The sequence below is a fragment of the Ornithorhynchus anatinus genome, chromosome 18, assembly GCF_004115215.2.
Source record: "Ornithorhynchus anatinus isolate Pmale09 chromosome 18, mOrnAna1.pri.v4, whole genome shotgun sequence".
Taxonomy (NCBI): domain Eukaryota; kingdom Metazoa; phylum Chordata; class Mammalia; order Monotremata; family Ornithorhynchidae; genus Ornithorhynchus; species Ornithorhynchus anatinus.
Genome location: NC_041745.1, coordinates 35,435,795 through 35,453,350, shown reverse-complemented (window position 1 = coordinate 35,453,350; position 17,556 = coordinate 35,435,795). Strand labels below are relative to the sequence as shown.

At 44.5% G+C, this 17,556-nt stretch overlaps 2 protein-coding genes across 3 annotated transcripts in view; both read left to right on the top strand.

The window, feature by feature from the left end:
• The window catches only part of ZCCHC4 (zinc finger CCHC-type containing 4), a 37,487-nt gene extending 31,392 nt beyond the window's left edge, over positions 1-6,095 (top strand). Inside the window, 2 exon segments of the mRNA XM_001513789.5 lie at positions 5,486-5,511; positions 5,514-6,095. Of these exon segments, the coding sequence (XP_001513839.3) occupies positions 5,486-5,511; positions 5,514-5,554 (67 nt within the window). The 3' untranslated portion in view covers positions 5,555-6,095.
• Positions 6,096-11,233: 5,138 nt separating this feature from the next.
• ANAPC4 (anaphase promoting complex subunit 4) overlaps positions 11,234-17,556 on the top strand; it is a 28,640-nt gene continuing 22,317 nt past the window's right edge. For both annotated transcript variants that reach the window (XM_029046447.2, XM_001513830.5), the window contains exons 1-3: positions 11,234-11,381; positions 13,361-13,466; positions 15,730-15,862. In XM_029046447.2, coding sequence (XP_028902280.1) covers positions 11,274-11,381; positions 13,361-13,466; positions 15,730-15,862 — 347 coding nt within the window. In that variant the 5' untranslated portion in view covers positions 11,234-11,273. The remainder of the gene's footprint in view (positions 11,382-13,360; positions 13,467-15,729; positions 15,863-17,556) is intronic.

Here is a 17,556-nt window from a genome sequence, read left to right as displayed (position 1 = left end):
CGGGCTAACCGACATCAGGTACAATCAGAGGAATTAGGGAAAGAGAATACCAAGGGGGTAGATGAGTGTTGTATTTTAAATAGTTGGTATTTTGCTCTGCCCATACTCATTTTTATTTTCTTAGAGGGAATTTTTTATCACTTCTCCTGGGTCATAGTCTAAGCCTGTCATTGTCATCTAAATTGAGAGAAGCAGTGTGGCTTAGTGGAAGGAGCCCGGGTTTAGGAGTCAGAGGTTGTGGGTTCTAATCCCGACTCCACCACTTGTCAGCTGTGTGACTTTAGGCAAGTCACTTAACTTCTCTGTGTCTCATTTACCTCATCTGTAAAATGGGGATTAATAATAATAATAATAATAAAAATAATGTTGGTATTTGTTAAGCGCTTACTATGTGCAGAGCACTGTTTTAAGCGCTGGGGTAGATACAGGGTAATCAGGTTGTCCCACGTGAGGCTAACAGTTAATCCCCATTTTACAGATGAGGTAACTGAGGCACAGAGAAGTTAAGTGACTTGCCCACAATTACACAGCTGACAAGTGGCAGAGCCGGGAGTCGAACCCATAACCTCTGACTCCCAAGTCCGGGCTCTTTCCACTGAGCCACGCTGTTTCCCCGACCGTGAGCCCCACGTGGGAAACCTGATTACCTTATATCTACCCCAGCGCTTAGAACAGTGCTTTGCACATAGTAAGTGCTGAACAAAAACCACCTTTATTATTATTAAATTGTCTTTCCCCTAAATTTTTGGTAATATTTTAAATAATCACTCTTTGGGTGTATTCTTCCTTTAGCAATACTGATTTAGCTGGTGGGCGTTTTGGTTTTTTTTGGCTAGAGCAAATACCAACATTATTAGAGAAGCAGCATGGCTCATTGGAAAGAGCCCAGGCTTGGGAGTCAGAGGTCATGGGTTCGAATCCCAGCTCTGCCACTTGGCAGCTGTGTGACTGTGGGCAAGTCACTTCACTGTGCCTCAGTTACCTCATCTGTAAAATGGGGATTAAGACTGTGACCCTCATATGGGACAACCTGATTACCCTGTATACCCCAGCGCTTAGAACAGTGCTCTGCACAGAGTAAGCACTTAGCATATACCAACATCGTTATTATTATTATTATTAAGTACCCAAAGGTGAGTGATATTTGTAAGAATAGGATAGGTATCTATCTGACCGAGTTCGGTTAAACAGAGCCCTGTTGAAAGGCAGAGAGAAAGACTCCATGTACTTCAACAACTTTCTATGAAAACTGACATCAACAGTATTTATTCACTGCTCTGTGCACTGTATGCAGTTATATGGCTGTCTTACAAACAGGTCACATGAAAGTAGCCCTCGTGCCCTTCAACAATATATTTTCTTAATCTTTTCTTACAAATCAGGCTTTCCTTTGAATTTCCCCAAAGGGGTCATTTTGATAAAACCATCGTGATTTGTACACAGGTTATCTCAGGGTTCTCCATTTTATCACAGTTTCTAAATCTCATCCCTTTAGTTCAGTAGAGAGAACTAATATCTCGGGCGAAATTGTCCTGGCAAAAGCAGGCTCAAATAGTGTTTTCTGTATTCTTCCTGCAGTGTTGCATAGTGGTTGTTACATAGGTTATCGTTCACAGTCACCCTTAAGTATTACTTAGAAAGTATTTTAATCAGTGAAATTTGCAGGCAAAACCGGAAAATATTTGGTTTTTCTCAGATGAAACGCTCATTGAAATAAATTGTCTGGACCTTCTTTGGCACATGGTTAGACGTCAGTGTGCGCAAGGGATATTCTTTACGCTCAATAGTTTTATAGCTGTTATTTATTCATTTGTTTTTCTAACATTTAATCCCCTTTTGTTTTTACTGTGTACTGGAATGATATTGGCTCCCTCTTGTGGATAATGACTCTGAGATTTGTAATATTTGCCCAAAACCCCCATACAATTTGAAGGATGAATCTTGGGTCAATTGAATTCCTGGGATAAATGACTCATTTATTCATAATTTATTTTTCCATAATCCTTATAACTTCTGTTTCAGAGGGAAAGATTGTATCCTCTGACAGCCAGGGTAGTTCAGCTTTACGATGTGGTGGCCATTTTGTGTGGTGGCATTATTCCTTTGAATATTTGGACAGGTCTAAGACATTCTCCTTCAAAACTCATTTTATTTTTTCAGTTCCTCTTCTGAGTGAATCGCTCTGTGCAGTCTAATTACCTGGTTTCTGAGTGAATGAGCAAGAGGGAGTTGTTAATTTTGTGTATCGGGGCAGCTTCGCTAAATTGTCTCACAGATATTTTCCTGGGCTTCAGTAGGTGTGTTAAATCATCATCACACTTCATCAGAGGAATAACCCTTTCATAACAGAAACTAAATGGGGGATCACAAAACTGAGAGCTAGTAGACTGAGAATGACCACTGTGAGAATTATCGTTTACTCCCCAGCTGTTGGACTTTATACTTTAATGTCTATCCAACATGATATAAGGAAATCCAAGTCCAGTTATAGGCCAGACCCTAAATAAATGGGCTCCCATTTAGACCCGATTAACAGTCTTCTGTAAGTTTGGTGGTGTAGCTCCGGAAGATTTACTGCAAAGGGAGAACCGTATTTTGGAACCCTTTTTCAAACAGAGGACTTGCCGTGGCATGAAACCAACCAAGCGAATAAAAAGACAGAGGCACAACCAGAACAGGGTTAAGGATCTGCTGCCCTAGACTTAAACCCATCCGGAGGTCCAGAGTTTCAGGGACAATTCACTGAAGGCAGGAAATGTGTCTACCAACTCTATTCTACTCTCTCAAGCGCTTAGTATGGTGCTGCGCACATAGTAAGTGATCAATAAATACGATTGATTGATTGACCGCTACATACCTATCCTCTTCCCATTGTCGGGTAGGGACTGTCTCTATCTGTTGCCAAATTGTACTTTCCAAGCGCTTAGGACAGTGCTCTGCACATATTAAGCACTCAATAAATATGATTATTCCTCACAGCCCACCGAGCTTGTCTCCGGCCGTCCCCCCGGCTCTCTGCTAAGCTCAAGATGGCAGATATGTCACAGCCCAGCAGGGGACAGGAAGGTGGCCATGCTGTTGGCCTCAGCACCCCATCACTTTCCCCATTGTAGGTTGCCAGAGCCCCAGATTTTGAGCCAGGGCCTTCGTGCTTGCAGGTTTCTGGTACTTTTCTCCAAAGCCGTCCACACCATTCACGGGAGTGTATCTGCCACAGTGAGGCCCAAGCGTTTCGTAGCCTCTTCAACCTTCTCCCACATTCCTGGCCCTCTGCTGCTCCTGCCTTTGATCCCTTGCTTCCCTCTTCAAGTGGCTAGATATAACCAGAGAGTAAATGAGGAGAGAGAGGTGAATTGGGTTTTGGAAAGTATTCGCGTGATTTTTCATGCTGCCTTGCCAGGTACTAGAAATACTTCCCATGTTGACATTTCCAAAGTAAGCAAGCTTCTCAGACTACTCTTTTTTTAAGAATCAGAAGGGAGAGAAGAGGGCTCTTTTTGATTGAGAAGGGCTTTTTCTGGAGTGGAGAGAGCGGAGGTTTATGTCCCAGAGGTGAGCCTCAGTCGCTGTGTTGCCTTGTGTCTTCTCCCCCATTAGTGTAAGTTCCTTGAGGCCAAGAAACATGTGTTAGGCTTTCTTACACTCATCGGGTGCTCAATAAATACTGTTAATGCAGCTGCTAGTATTACAATTATTGGAAAGCAGTCTAGACCAGTGATCTTTATTGGCCTTACCCCAAGTCAGAGCTAGGTATCTAGCAAAGGTAGAGAAGCCATAAGCGTATATGGATTTTAAAAAGGGAAAATGTGTTTATGTCTCTTTGCATACAGAGCAAGTTTTGTTAAAGCTCGTATGGTTGTTCCCCTTTGGGTTGCTAAAGTGTAATGGAGAGCGTAGAGGGCTGGGAATCAGGAGTCTTGCCTGCTGTGTGATTGTGGGCGGGTGACCTAACCTCGCTGGGTCTCACAGTCCTATCTGTCACTGGGAATATATTACCTATTCTGCCCTTCTGTGAGCCCCATGTGGGTCAGAGACTTTGTGCAATCTGATTTCCTTGTGTCTACTCCAATGCTTGGCACATAGTAAGCACTTAATAAAAAATGTTACCCTCCTTCTGTCAGGAACCTATATCCTCTGCCCTGGGGTTTCTCCCAGACATTGCAGAGCCTTCTCCAAGAGGTGCTGAGAATCTGGACTAGGCCTCGGGGCTGAGCCCCAGCACAAATTAACCTCTGGATGCGGGTTAGGATATTTGGCCTCTGGTACTACGGAATCCGCTTCTTCAGCCAGCGCATTGCCAGGAAACTTGAACGACAGCCCTAGGCAGCGCACTTCTATTAGGATATTCAAGAGCTGATAGGCTTTTCTCAAGAATGTGGTAATAAACCTCTCATTCCTAGAGCCACCGAAAATGGGCCAGCGTAGAAAACTGTTAACAGCCAAGCATCTGCACCTTCCCAGTGGGCTATTTCTAACTTTTTGAAGTGAGCTTTCTCTGAGACCTCATTCATTCAGTCCCTGCAAACTCACTGCTTTCTCTAGACTGGAGACTGTACATTATAGGCGGTAGACTTATTGCCTTCTCCAGACTTTAAGCTCACCGCGGGTAGGGAACGTGTCTACCAACTCTGTTTTATTTTACTCTCCCAAGCGCTTAGTACAGTGCTTAATGTCTGTCATCCCCTCTAGACAGTAAACTCATTGTGGGCGGAGAATATGTCTGCGTATTGTTTCATTGTATTCTCCCAAGCACTTAGTACGGTGCTCTGCGCACAGTGAGCAGTCAATAAATAAGATTGAATGAATGAATTAGTGCTCAATGAATATGATCGATTGATTGCTTTAAATGGCACAAGGTAACAGAAGGCAGAGATGGTTTTTTTTTACGTTCTGCAAAGCACACGAAAGAAACAGATGAAAATGCTCAGGGGACAGCCACGTCTCATTTGCCAAGGTTTCTGGATTTAGGAAGATTTGCTGAATTTGAGGAGGGAAGAATTAACTCCAGAGTTTATAAAACAGGATCTGCAATTAGTGTCATCTGTTCCATTTTAGCTAGCTATATATACACCTATGGAACCTCCCAGAGCTTCGTACTTTTTCCAGAAAATGTAACTCGAGGATTTGAAGACAGAAATGCTGTGCAGAGCAGAACAGATGCAAAAAAACAAAAACAAAAAAAAAACACCTTGGTTTCTCATTGGTCTATCTGTTTACCTCCATCATGTGTTTTACCTGGATAGACCGTGCTAAATCACAGTAGCCATCGTTCAAAGAAATTTGTTTTCCTGAACAACATTTTGCCTGGTCAGGCTTCTGACTAGCTTCTTGTTATTAAGCTTAAGGATTTTATGGACTTACACTACTGTAAATTCTTGCAACTCTTGAATCTGTTTATTTTGTAAGCCATTTAATTGGGCCTTAGCATATCATCTGTATTTTCTTGTGCTTTTCCTCTAGCATAATTTAACACCTTGTTTTTCAGAGCTGTCAGAAAGCAGAAGAAAAAAAAGGGAACAAGATGAAAATGGAGACCCTGAAAGACAACCTATGAGTCTTACTTCCATTGTAAGGAAAAAAGAAAAAGGCCTATCGATATTCTTGCTGTTGAATGTTCAGTGACCAAAGAATAAGAAAGATTTATAGATACACCTCTGATGCCATTTTCTGTGAGTGCTGTACTGGACTGAAATCCTGTCCTTTTACAAAGCGATAAACTTAAACTAAGGGCAGACGGTTGCGCTGGTGCCGTAGTAGACAGAATCAGGCCCAGATAGCAGGAGACTAAGATTTTATGCCAGGTTCTATGACCATCTTACTGGTGATCCAGAAACACCTAATATTTTAGTTCTTTGGCCTTCCCCTTTTGTTAATGGGAATAACTCATTCCTGGATTCCACTCCACTCTTATGGATTTTGAGAGAATGAATTAAAAAGTGTATAAGTTTGTGTCTGCAGTGGCTATAGCGGCACAATAATAGGATATTTTGATATTGTGGTGCTAGTTTTATTGAGAATCAAATTCCAAAAAAACGGACCCGCTTAAAAAAAGAGAGACTGTTAAACAATGTTATCATTAAAACCAAATAATATTACATCAGCGTGGTTTTCAACCTGCTTGAAAAGCACAATAAAAATTAATTGCATTATTTCCTGGGGTGGATATGCCTAGGTGTTTAGGTTTCCTGGCAGTTAAGACCTCTGTAAAGATGGATATTATGGTTGTGTTACCATTAAATATTTAAATTTTAAAATATTTTCAGGGTATATTAGTATTAAGCGGCTCATCAGTGTTGACTAGGTTCATAGATTTCTTGGGATTTGCAGATGCAGTGAGATAACTTCTCAGTTTCGAGAGCCCTGATGATGCACATCCAATCCCCTGGTCCTTTTCCTTTCACTTCTCCTCCCTCTCAGACCCTTGGTAGCATTATCACCTAGAGTGTCAGCATATTAGTTGGAGTGTTGCCGCACAGGGTGTCTCCCACTCTCTCCACAACTGTCCTCCCCTGTCCTTTGTGTATAGTGCGGCACGACCAGCCAGCCCCTTACTTTGGGAATGAAGTTGAGGGAGCGGTTCCAAGGGGCCACCTCTCCGTCTCTTCCCCTAACTCAGCAAGTTTCTATCGCAATCACTTTAATCCCTCCCTGTTTTGGGAGGGAGATGTGGTGGTTTTTTTGTTGCTAATCCAACTCTGGGAAATTTCATTGTGAGGTCAAAGCTGATTTAACATTAAACACCAAACTAGCGTGGTCTGGGCAGCGGGCAGGGAGCCATTTACCACTAGCCCAACTTCTCAGCCCTTCCCAGAAACCCGACATCAGCATGGCTACCTCATTGTAACCTGCGGTTCAGGCCGCTAAATTGTCCGACTCGGCCATCTCATTATCCCTATCGGCTCAAGGCAGTTCCCAGAATCCAGGGTGAAGGCAAGAGAGCCTTCATCACTTCCACAGGGCAGGTACCAATCGGGTTGACTCCCACACGCATAAATCGTCTTATGATTTCTAGTTCAACCTCGTGCTCTTCAGCCTGTCGGTACTGATATCTGACCGAAGGGATAAATAACTAATGTCTCTTTTATTTGATAATGTGTAAGCTATGGTTAGCAAGGTTGACTCTGAGGACTGTTCAGGTTGCCAGTGATCTTTCCGGTACAGACACAGACACTGTGACTTTGCTCTAGGAAGAGGGTTCTCTTTTCAGGTTTCCGGAAACACAGACATGAAGATATCGAGAGGCTCTGTCTGCTTCTAGTTATTGCTGCTCCAGGGAGAAGAATGTGCTTAAACCAGATTAGAATGATATTTTAGAATTCTAGTCCTATATCTGGCAACATTTCTTTTAAAAATCTTAATGGAGCACGTTCACAGGACCAAATTGGCAACATAAATCCATCTTTGCTCATTTAGTAGCAACAGTGAATCTTATGTATCAGAACCTTATTTTGGTGTCTGTGCAGATATTCTCTGTGGATCAGAATTGCTCTGGCTACTCACCCTCACCTGCCTACTCTACTGGGTACCTTATAATGACCCAACTGTATTGGCCCCAGTGCTTAGTTTAGTGCTTGGCTCATTGTAAGCACTCAGTAAATGCCTCGATATAAAAAACAGCAAGAAGAAAAATAAATGTGGGGATTGCAGATGGGACCGTTCACTCAAATATAAGCAATGTTGGGAGCAAATCTCGGCTACTCAGTGCCTAACAGGTTCAAGCCCTGTGCATTCCTTGCCCACTATGCTTCATTTAATGCCATCTTTAAGTCATTTTGCTGGAATAATTTGGGCACTAAGTATAAATATGTTCGATGAGGTCATCACTGGGCTTTGTCCCCGCCAACTGATGGTGTTATTCATTATCCTGGACCTTTTGTCAGCAAACTCATGGGTATAAGTGGCTTGTAGTCCCTAATTATATACTCCAAACCCGCAAGAGAAAATGCAGAATTCTTGCAGAATTCTTAGCATTTCTTTCCAGCAGCATTCACAAGGATCCCCAGTGTTATGTTCTTGCATCCTTCCAAAGTGTAATCACAGTTGAGTGCTTGAATACTTCCAAAGTGTAATCACAGTTGAGGTCCTTGCATATCAGATCAAATTTGTTTATACTGAGGGAGCATAGGAAGTGAGAGGGGAAAACGTACAATTGATGCCCATTGAGTTTATATGAGTTTGAAAGAGTACTAATTGCAAGCTGGCCACTGACCTCTCGCCCACATCCTGCCCCTGGCCCGGAACGCCCTCCCTCTTCATATGCGACAGTCGATCCCTCTCCCCACCTTCAAAGCCATATTAAAAGCACATGTCCCCCAAGAGGCCTTCCCTGACTATGCCCTCATTTCATCTTCTCCCACTCCCTTCTGTGTCGCCCTTTCACTTGGATTTCACACCCATTATTCACCCCTTCCTCAGCCCCACACCACTTACATATCCATAATTTATATATATTAATGTGCTCTTGATGGGCAAGGAACATGTCTACCAACTCTCTTATAGTGTACTCTCTCAAGCTCTTAGCACAGTGCTCTGTACACAGTAAGTACTCGATAAATACTATTAATTAGGTGGATCATAGCATCAAATCAATCAGTGATATTATTGAGGGATTACTGTGTATAGAGAACTATACTAAACGCTTGGTAAAAAGTTGGTAGACACATTCCCTGCCCACAATGAGTTTGCAATCTAAAGTGGGAGACATTAATATGTTATTTACAGCAATGTTTATAAATGCTGTGGGGGCTGAGGGTGGGGTGAATAGCAAATGTCCAAAGGGTACAGATCCAAGTGCATAAATGAATAATTTCTGCGAGGCAACGAAGGGAGGTGCAACTAGTTACTTCTGGGATGTGAATGAGTGAACAGAGTTGGAGACTTCTGAATGAAAGATCTGATTCCAGACCACAACTCTCCCAATGTTCAAAGCCCTCCTAAAGTGCCCCCTTTTCCAACAAGGTTTTCCTGTTGGATTTCCCAATAAACTGAGCCACATCATCTCTTCAGCCAGCTTTAACGCTTATGAACTTCCACCCTCCTTGTATTCATGTAGATATGAGAACTTTAATCACTCTAATTGTAAATATTTTATGTTTGTCTTTCCCGTTAAGAGTGGAAGTCCCTTGTGGCCAGGGAATATGTCACTTATTTATTCTATACTTCTTAAATGTCTAGTACAGTGATCTGCACCATGCTGTCGCTTTTACTGCTGGAGAGAGTGCTGAGGACTACCTGTAATCTGTGCTTTACTTTTCAATTCCACTTCCACCAGCAAGCCTTTTGAAGGTGGTGTTGTAGGAGACCAAAAAGGAACAAAATATTCTTGCTGAATTTTATATGAATGGGATATTTTTGAATAAACGTAACCTTCAAGACAACATGCCTTTTCACATTATTTATTGTTGGTTTAGAACTTTTAAATTTAAACTCTCAACTACATTCTAAACAGGAGTCTCACTGCCCTAGGAAACAGTTTACTCCCCTCAGCAACTCCTAGGTGTGGTGTGAAAATGAGATGCCGTTATTTGGAGGAATAGAGTGGGCGGGAGTGTGAAGAAACGGAGTCACTCCAGACCCCTTCCAATGCTGCCGTCAAGTTTTGTATTATTACAGGACTGCCTTCCATGTCACCCAGACAGTTTACCATTTCGAAATATTAGTCCTTAAAATAAATTCTAAGCTCTGTAGCTTAGTTTTACATTAAGCGTGCCTCACTCGAGGCCCAACAAGGAGCTCAGTGTTAGATTTGTAAAATGGTGCACCTCATGGGGGGCCACCTGATCACCCTGTACCTCCCCCAGCGCTTAGAACAGTGTTCGGCACATAGTAAGCGCTGAACAAATACCAACATTATTATTATTTAAAAAGGCCATAGAGAATCAAGTTGTCTCATCATCTTAACTCCACTTACTGGTCCTGAATGTTTTTCAGGGATGCTAGGCACTTGAAACGGTCGCAGGGTTCTGCGGTACTCCACAAGGAAGAATCCTAGGGAAAGATCAGCAGATACCTCCCTTTCCCATTTGGTCTTGACAGTGAAAAAACATATATTGTGCAAATGCTGTTATGGTAACCCCATTACAGACACATAAAGGTCAATTGACAAATCAGTAATCTAACAGCTTGTTAATCAAACCAATTATCGACTCCTTTTTTATCCCTGACCCCAATAAATCGTCTTCTCCAGGACATCACACGTTCAAACAGTGGTGTTTATTGAGCACGTAAATCTGTCAGTGGTATTTACTGAACTCTTATCTTACTGGCACAGAGCCCTGTACTAAGAGCTCTTGCGAGAATACCACACAGTAGAGTTGACAGACATGATCTCTGTCCTCAAGGATCTTACAGGTGATGATTCAACTTTCTGGAAAAGGCAAAGATTTTTGAAGATTGGGATTTTAGGGGAGACCCTGAAGTCTCACTCCTTCCATCCCCCAACTGGGGATGGAGTCCTGAGAAGAGTCTGTCAGTCTTTCTCTGGGGAATAGCCCCATCTGACCCCGAGGAAGGGGTCATGGCTGCAGCAATTGTATTGGGAGGGGGCTGCTCCCTAATGAACGAATGCATGACTACAAGGTCATCGGGTTGCCCCCCGTGGGGCTCCCAGGCTCCATCCCCATTTCACAGATGGGGCGACTGAGGCCCAGAGAAGTGAAGCGACTGGCCCGAAGTCTCGCAGCTGAGTGACGGAGGCGGAATTGGAACCCAGGACCTCCGACTCCCAAAGCCGGGCTCTTTCCGTGAGCTGTACGGCTTCGGGAGGTGCAGGGTGAACAGTGCTCTGCGAACAGTGAGCGCTAAATAAAGACGATTGATTGAATGACTGACTGACTGATTGAATGACTGGCTGACTGAATGAATGACTGACTGATTGAATGACTCACTGACTGAATGACTCACTGACGGATTGAATGACTGACTGAATGAATGATTGAATGTCTGATAGACTGAGTGAATGAGTGAATGAGGGCGCGGTTTCCCGCCTCAGCGGGCGCGCGGGCTCCCCGCCCCCGGAAGAAGTCCCGGGCCCGGAAGTGGTTGGGGCGCGCGGAGGGGCGGAGCGGCCTCGCGGAGGCGGCGGGACTTTTTCGGGTGCGGTGAGGCGGCCCCGCGGAGCTGTTGGAGGGAGCGCGCGGGACGGGAGCGCGCTTGGAGGAAGGGGTGGGGCCGAGGGCGGGCCGCGCCCCCTGCGCCCCCTGCGCCCCCTGCGCCCCCTGCCGGCCGCGCCCTCTCCCTGCCGCCGCGTGGGCGTCCGTGCGGGCCCGAGCGCCATGCCGGCCTTCAGGCAGGTGGGCGAGAAGCAGCTCCCCCAGGAGATCATTTACATGGCCTGGTCCCCCAAGAGGGACCTCATCGCCTTGGCCAACAGAGTCGGGGAGGTAAGCAGACGGGGTGGGAACCCTCCCCTGGAGGGGCGGGAAGGAAGGAGGGAGGGAGGGCTGCGTGCTTGCATGCATGCATCGACCCTCCCAACCTCCAGCCTGGCAGCTCGTCGTTGGGCGGGGCTGATCTCTATCCGTTGCCCAGTTCTCCTTTCCCAGCGCCGGCTGCAGTCCTCTGCCCACGGCCAGCGCTCAATTCATTCATTCGGTAGTATTTATTGAGCGCTGACTATGTGCAGAGCACTGGACTGAGCGCTTGGACTGGACAGTTGGGCAACAGAGAGAGAGAGAGAGAGAGACCCTCCCGGCCCAGTGACACAACAAAAACAAAACATCATCCAGGTCAATAGAATCGAGGAGATATACACCTCGTTAACAAAATTAATAGGGTGATAAATGATCTATACAAATGAGCCCGGGGCTGAGGGCAAGGGGGCTCGGTCTGGGAAGGCCTCTTGGAGGAGGTGAGCTCTCAGTAGGGCGATGTGTTGCCGGATTGTACTGTCCAAGCGCTTAGTCCAGTGCTCTGCACAGGGTAAGCCCTCAATCCATTCATTCGGTAGTATTTATTGAGCGCTTACTATGTGCAGAGCACTGGACTAAGCGCCTGGAGTGTACGATTCGACAACAGAGACAATCCCTGCCCAATAACAGGCTCACAGTCTAAATAATAATAATAATAATGTTGGTATTTGCAAAGCGCTTACTATGTGCCGAGCACTGTTCTAAGCACTGGGGTAGAAACAGGGTAATCAGGTCCTCCCACGTGAGGCTCACAAGTAATCCCCATTTTACAGATGAGGGAACTGAGGCACAGAGAAGTTAAGTGACTTGCCCACAGTCACACAGCTGCCAAGTGGCAGAGCCGGGATTCGAACTCATGACCTCGGACTCCCAAGCCCGGCCTCTTTCCACTGAGCCACGCTGCTTCTCTGTAAAAAATAGTACACTGCGTTAGCCAGGAAACGAACCCGGGTCAACTGCTTGGAAGGCAGCTGTGCTCACCACTATACCACCAACAGGGTAATAATGCTGGTATTTAAGCGCTTACTATGTGCAAAGCACCGTTCTAAGCCCTGGGGGGATGCGAGGTGATCAGGTTGTACCACATGAGGCTCACAGTCTTAATCCCCATTTTACAGATGAGGGAACTGAGGCACAGAGAAGTGAAATGACTTGCCCCAAGTCACACAGCTGACAAGAGGCAGAGCCATGACTTCTGACTCCCGAGCCTAGGCTCTTTCCACCGAGCCACGCCGCTTCTCAATCAATAAATGTGATGGATTGAAGGAACGAATGACCCCCTATGCCTCCTTTCAGTCCAGGGTTCCCGTGCTCGTTAACGTATACTGGTGCCATCGACGCCCTGGAATCGGAAACCCCGAGCTTACCCCCCAGGTGGGGGTACACCAAGCTATCCTGCTTGGCAGGACAAGCTTCTGGCTACATGTAGCCAGAATAGCGATGCCCGTGCTCCTTTTGTGGCCATTAGCAATCCTCCAGGTTTGAGCCACTGCTCTGGACACGCAGGAATGATGATGATGGCATTTGTTAAGCGCCTTACTATGTGCCAGGCACTGTACTAAGCACTGGGGGGGATACACGCAAATCGGGTTAGACACAGTCCCTTACCCCCGCACTCAATCCCCACAGCTCCAGCCCAGTCAACCTGTCCGTAACTGGGATGGTGGGCTTGGGAAGGGAGACCAGAGCTCGGAAGCAGGAATGGCATCGCAACTGGGGGGCATCTTCCTCAAACCTGCCGTTACCATTTGCGGTTCGGGTCTCTGCTCCCGGAAGTCATGCTGCCATTCATTCCGAAATATCTCAGTCCCCCTGCCATCTGGGCAGAGGTGGGGAGATTCACTGTCACACGATCTGGTGATAATCCAAACCCGGCAACACCAGTTATATCACAGAAACCGGAGTTTGAAGAAGAGCCTCTTAATTTTTGACCTTTAATTGCTGTTTTTCAGGTTTTGCTCCATCGACTTGCAAACTTTCAGCGGGTTTGGAGTTTACCACCAAACGAAAACACAGGGAAAGAAGTGACATCTTTAGCCTGGCGGCCGGATGGCAAAAGTACTGAGAGAATTATTATGACTACATTTACAGTCACACTGCATTGATGTGCTATGTACAACTCTCATTTATAAAGTAGTTTTGAAACCGCTCCCCTGTCAAAAAATAGATAGAGACGGGAAAGGTAGCTGTGGTGGGGTCTGTGGGCCAACGGGCCGGAAAGACCTGGCCCGGGGGAATGGGAGAGGAGACGGGAGAAGGGCTAGGGTGCCTCTTGATCCTGAGGGAGTCTCTCTAGCTCAATAGACTTCTTCCAATCCCCAGCTGAATCGGGAAAGGGCACAGGTAGGGGTGTGAGCGGAAGCTCTGCTCGTTTTCCCCCCTCACCCAGCCCTTCTTTCCCACCCAAGAGCGTCGCTCCATATCTAACTCATCTAGATGCCTTCAAATGCTGATTAGTCCGGCGTTTCTGATTTGATGGAGTCTCCTATTGGATTATACAGAGAATGAGAAGATTTGGAGAAGAAATGAGTTACCTGTGTTAATCACATTTATTGAGCGCTTATTGTGTGCAGAGCACTGTCCTAACCGCTTAGGAGAGTACAGTACAACAGAGTTGATGGACAACGTTCCCAGTGCAGAACGAGTTTACAGCCTAGAGGGCTGGCTTGATTAATCCTATGATGGAATGTGCTTAGTTTCCAACGATGTCAACTTTTTTCTGTAAAACCTGACACCTAAGTACAGATCCAACTACTGGCTAAATGGCTGCAGGTGGTCTCCTGGATTCCTGGTGATTTGCAATTGCCTCTCTTGCCCCTGAAAATTCTTCAGGGTCGCTGGTAGCTGAGAGTTAACTCTGGCTCCATGAATTAAGTGTTTCTGATGGTCTCCTTCATGAGGTCTGAGTCTGTATTGTCTAGTGCTCAGTAGATTAGAAGGCTCTCTGAGGGAGCTCAGCACACACCTCGTGGTCTAATTGGGTCTATATTTGGCGATTCTCCTATAAAATAACATTTGTTTAGCGGTTGTATTCTGTTCATAAAAGTCGACATTGGCGATTTAATGGTAGTTGAACAGGGATATACGTCGGATTCTGTTGCTAATATTTTCCTGTAATTTCTAAAAGAACATGAATGAGAAAGCTTTTAAGACTTAGTAGATCCCGTAATTTTTTATTCATGTCAGTTTATAGATTTTAGTGTACCGTGATGATAAAGATCCCTGCTAGTGCAGCAGGACATTATTGCTGGGTATTTGTCACGTGTATGGACTGTGTCTTGTGTGAGACTAAACCTCAGGACTCCTGTTTGAAGGCAGACAGTCAAGTCACTAAATACAGTGGCTTAGAAGGGGATTAGATCATGGGTGAAAGGTCATATAATTGCTGTGGTATTTGCATTTGTAGATGTTTGCATTTGTAAATCTAACATTTTTAAATATTTTGATATAATCCCTCCCTTACAAACTCCCCATTGATGTAAAGATTTTTTTTGATCTCAAGGAACATCTATGAGTAAACTTTGTTGAACAGTGAGCCCCAAATTTAAGTGAATCACAAGTAAGAGTTGATTTGTGTAGTTCACCTCACTTGAGCTATAAAGGCAGAACCAACAAATTCATTCAATATACTTGCTTTAGTAATAATAATGTTGGTATTTGTTAAGTGCTTACTATGTGCAGAGCACTGTTCTAAGCGCTGGGGTAGATACAGTGTAATCAGTAGCAGTAGAAATAATCGTAGTTATGGAGTACCTACTAAGTTCAATGTACTGTGCTAAGCATTTAGAAAAGTACAACAGAATAACAATAATAATTGTAATGGTTATGGTATTTAAGCGCTTTCTGTGTGCCAAGCACTGTTCTAAGCGCTGGGGTAGGTACAGGGTCATCAAGTTGTCCCCCTTGGGGCTCACAGTCTTCATCCCCATTTTACAGATGTAACTGAGGCACAGAGAAGTCAAGTGGCTTGCCCAAGGTCACACAGGAGACAAGTGGCAGAGCTGGGTTTTGAACCCACATCCTCTGCCTCCCAAGCCCGTGCTCTTTCCACTAAGTCACCCTGCACAAGGCTCACTTCTGCCTTCAAGGAGTTTACACTCTAATGGAAGAGACAGACATAAAAACATTTGTAAGTGTTGGAATCAGAATGCACTGAGTGTTCGGTTGAATATTCATGTACACACAGGTGCAGAGGATAAACAAATGCATAATTGCTAGAGGTTCTGATGGCTTCATATCATTTGGGGTGCTGGTATTTATTTCGAGGAGGCTACATTTGATTTATGCTAATCCCTTGGTCTTCTATTTCCTTTTCTTATAGTTCTGGCCTTTGGTCTTGCTGATACCAAGAAGGTTATTTTGTGTGACGTAGAAAAACCCGAAAGCTTGCATTCATTCTCTGTGGATACGACCATTACTTATATGCACTGGATGGAAGTAACGGAAGAAAGCAGGTAGATTAAGAATTAAATAAAGTCAAAATTCATATGACATTTAACCTAAAAATATAACTGAACGATTTACATATTTCTGACATTAAAATAAATTTGTTTTGAAATGCAATTCAACCCTCCTTTTGAATGGCTGTTATGGGAGCGATATTGTTTTAATGGTGAAATAGAGGCACATATTCTTCTGTTGTTTCCTGTGTTTAAAGAAAACACATTTTCAGGATCTGGTTTCTCCTTTAAGTCATTTATGGCTGGTGGCAACAAGATGTGTAACTAATTGCTGCTCCATTTGCCTTCCCCATGAATGATCAGACTGTATTGCGATATACTTATATACTTGCTAGTCCTAGGTTATGAAAAATGACCTAGATAGACTCTTGGTTAATAGAAATTCAACCTTCAGTATAGTTTGCTTAGACTGTCCCTATATAATAATAATGTTGATATTTGTTAAGCGCTTACTATGCGCAGAGCACTGTTCTAAGCGCTGGGGTAGATACAGGGTAATCAGGTTGTCCCTCATGAGGCTCACAGTCTCAATCCCCATTTTACAGATGAGGTAACTGAGACACAGAGAAGTTAAGTGACTTGCCCACAGTCACACAGCTGACAAGCGGCAGAGCTGGGATTCGAACCCATGACCTCCGACTCCCAAGCCCGTGCTCTTTCCACTGAGCCATGCTGCTTCTCTAAATCCCAGGGCGTTCAGGCAGTAAGCCAAATTCCCATCCAGTTTGCCTAGTGGTTTGGGAACTCGATTTCAGTCGCTTTAGGAAGCTCATTCCAGTAGAACCAAGGTTTGAACTATCCAGAATGCTCCAAGAACAGTGTCCAGGGTTTGCCGTTTGTTTTCCTTCCAGACCGGTAGCCCTCCTAGAAATGTAAATATTTTTCATTTAATGTTTTCCATATAAACATATTTTCTATTAAGATATAGCTAGATTATGAAAAATGCTCTTAGTAATTACTAATAATAGCTAACCATGGATTTGTATTTTAAATATCATGCAGAGGATGGGAAAACACTTGGAGAACTATCACTCTTAAATGTGGGCAGGTTCTTGACTATTCGGTTTATTGAGCACCTACTGAATACCCAGCACTGTATTAAACATTTAGAAGATTCAGTGGCAGGTAACATAAATATTTAAATCAACGTATATGAGACATACATAGTGCTTCGGGTATAGTGAGTTCGTAAGTGATTGAGGTGGCATAGAAAGGCCGAAATGGTAGTTGGGGATATAAGACAGGAAGATTAATGATAAATTGGAGAAAACCTCCTGGAGGAGGAATATAATCCTATAAAAAGAAGTTTCATGCCACATATAACACAAGGTCACAAAACGTAACGCCACAGTGCAGAGATCATTGAAGAAGCAGTGTAGTTGGTCATGGGCCTGGGTGTCAGAAGGTCACGTGTTCTAATCCCGACACTGCCACTTGTCTGCTGTGTGGCTTTGGGCAAGTCACCTCACTTTTCTGAGCCTCAATTACCTCATCTGTAAAATGGGGGTTAAGATTGTGAGCCCCATGCTGCACTGGGACTGTGTCCAACCCGATTTGCTTGTATCCACCCCAGGGAGTGGCACATAGGAAGCGCTTAACAAATACCATAATTATTAATTACTATTATTATTATCAGTGGGGCCCTACTAATGGCCAAAGCACTGTAGAAGGTTCACCGAGTCCCCTGT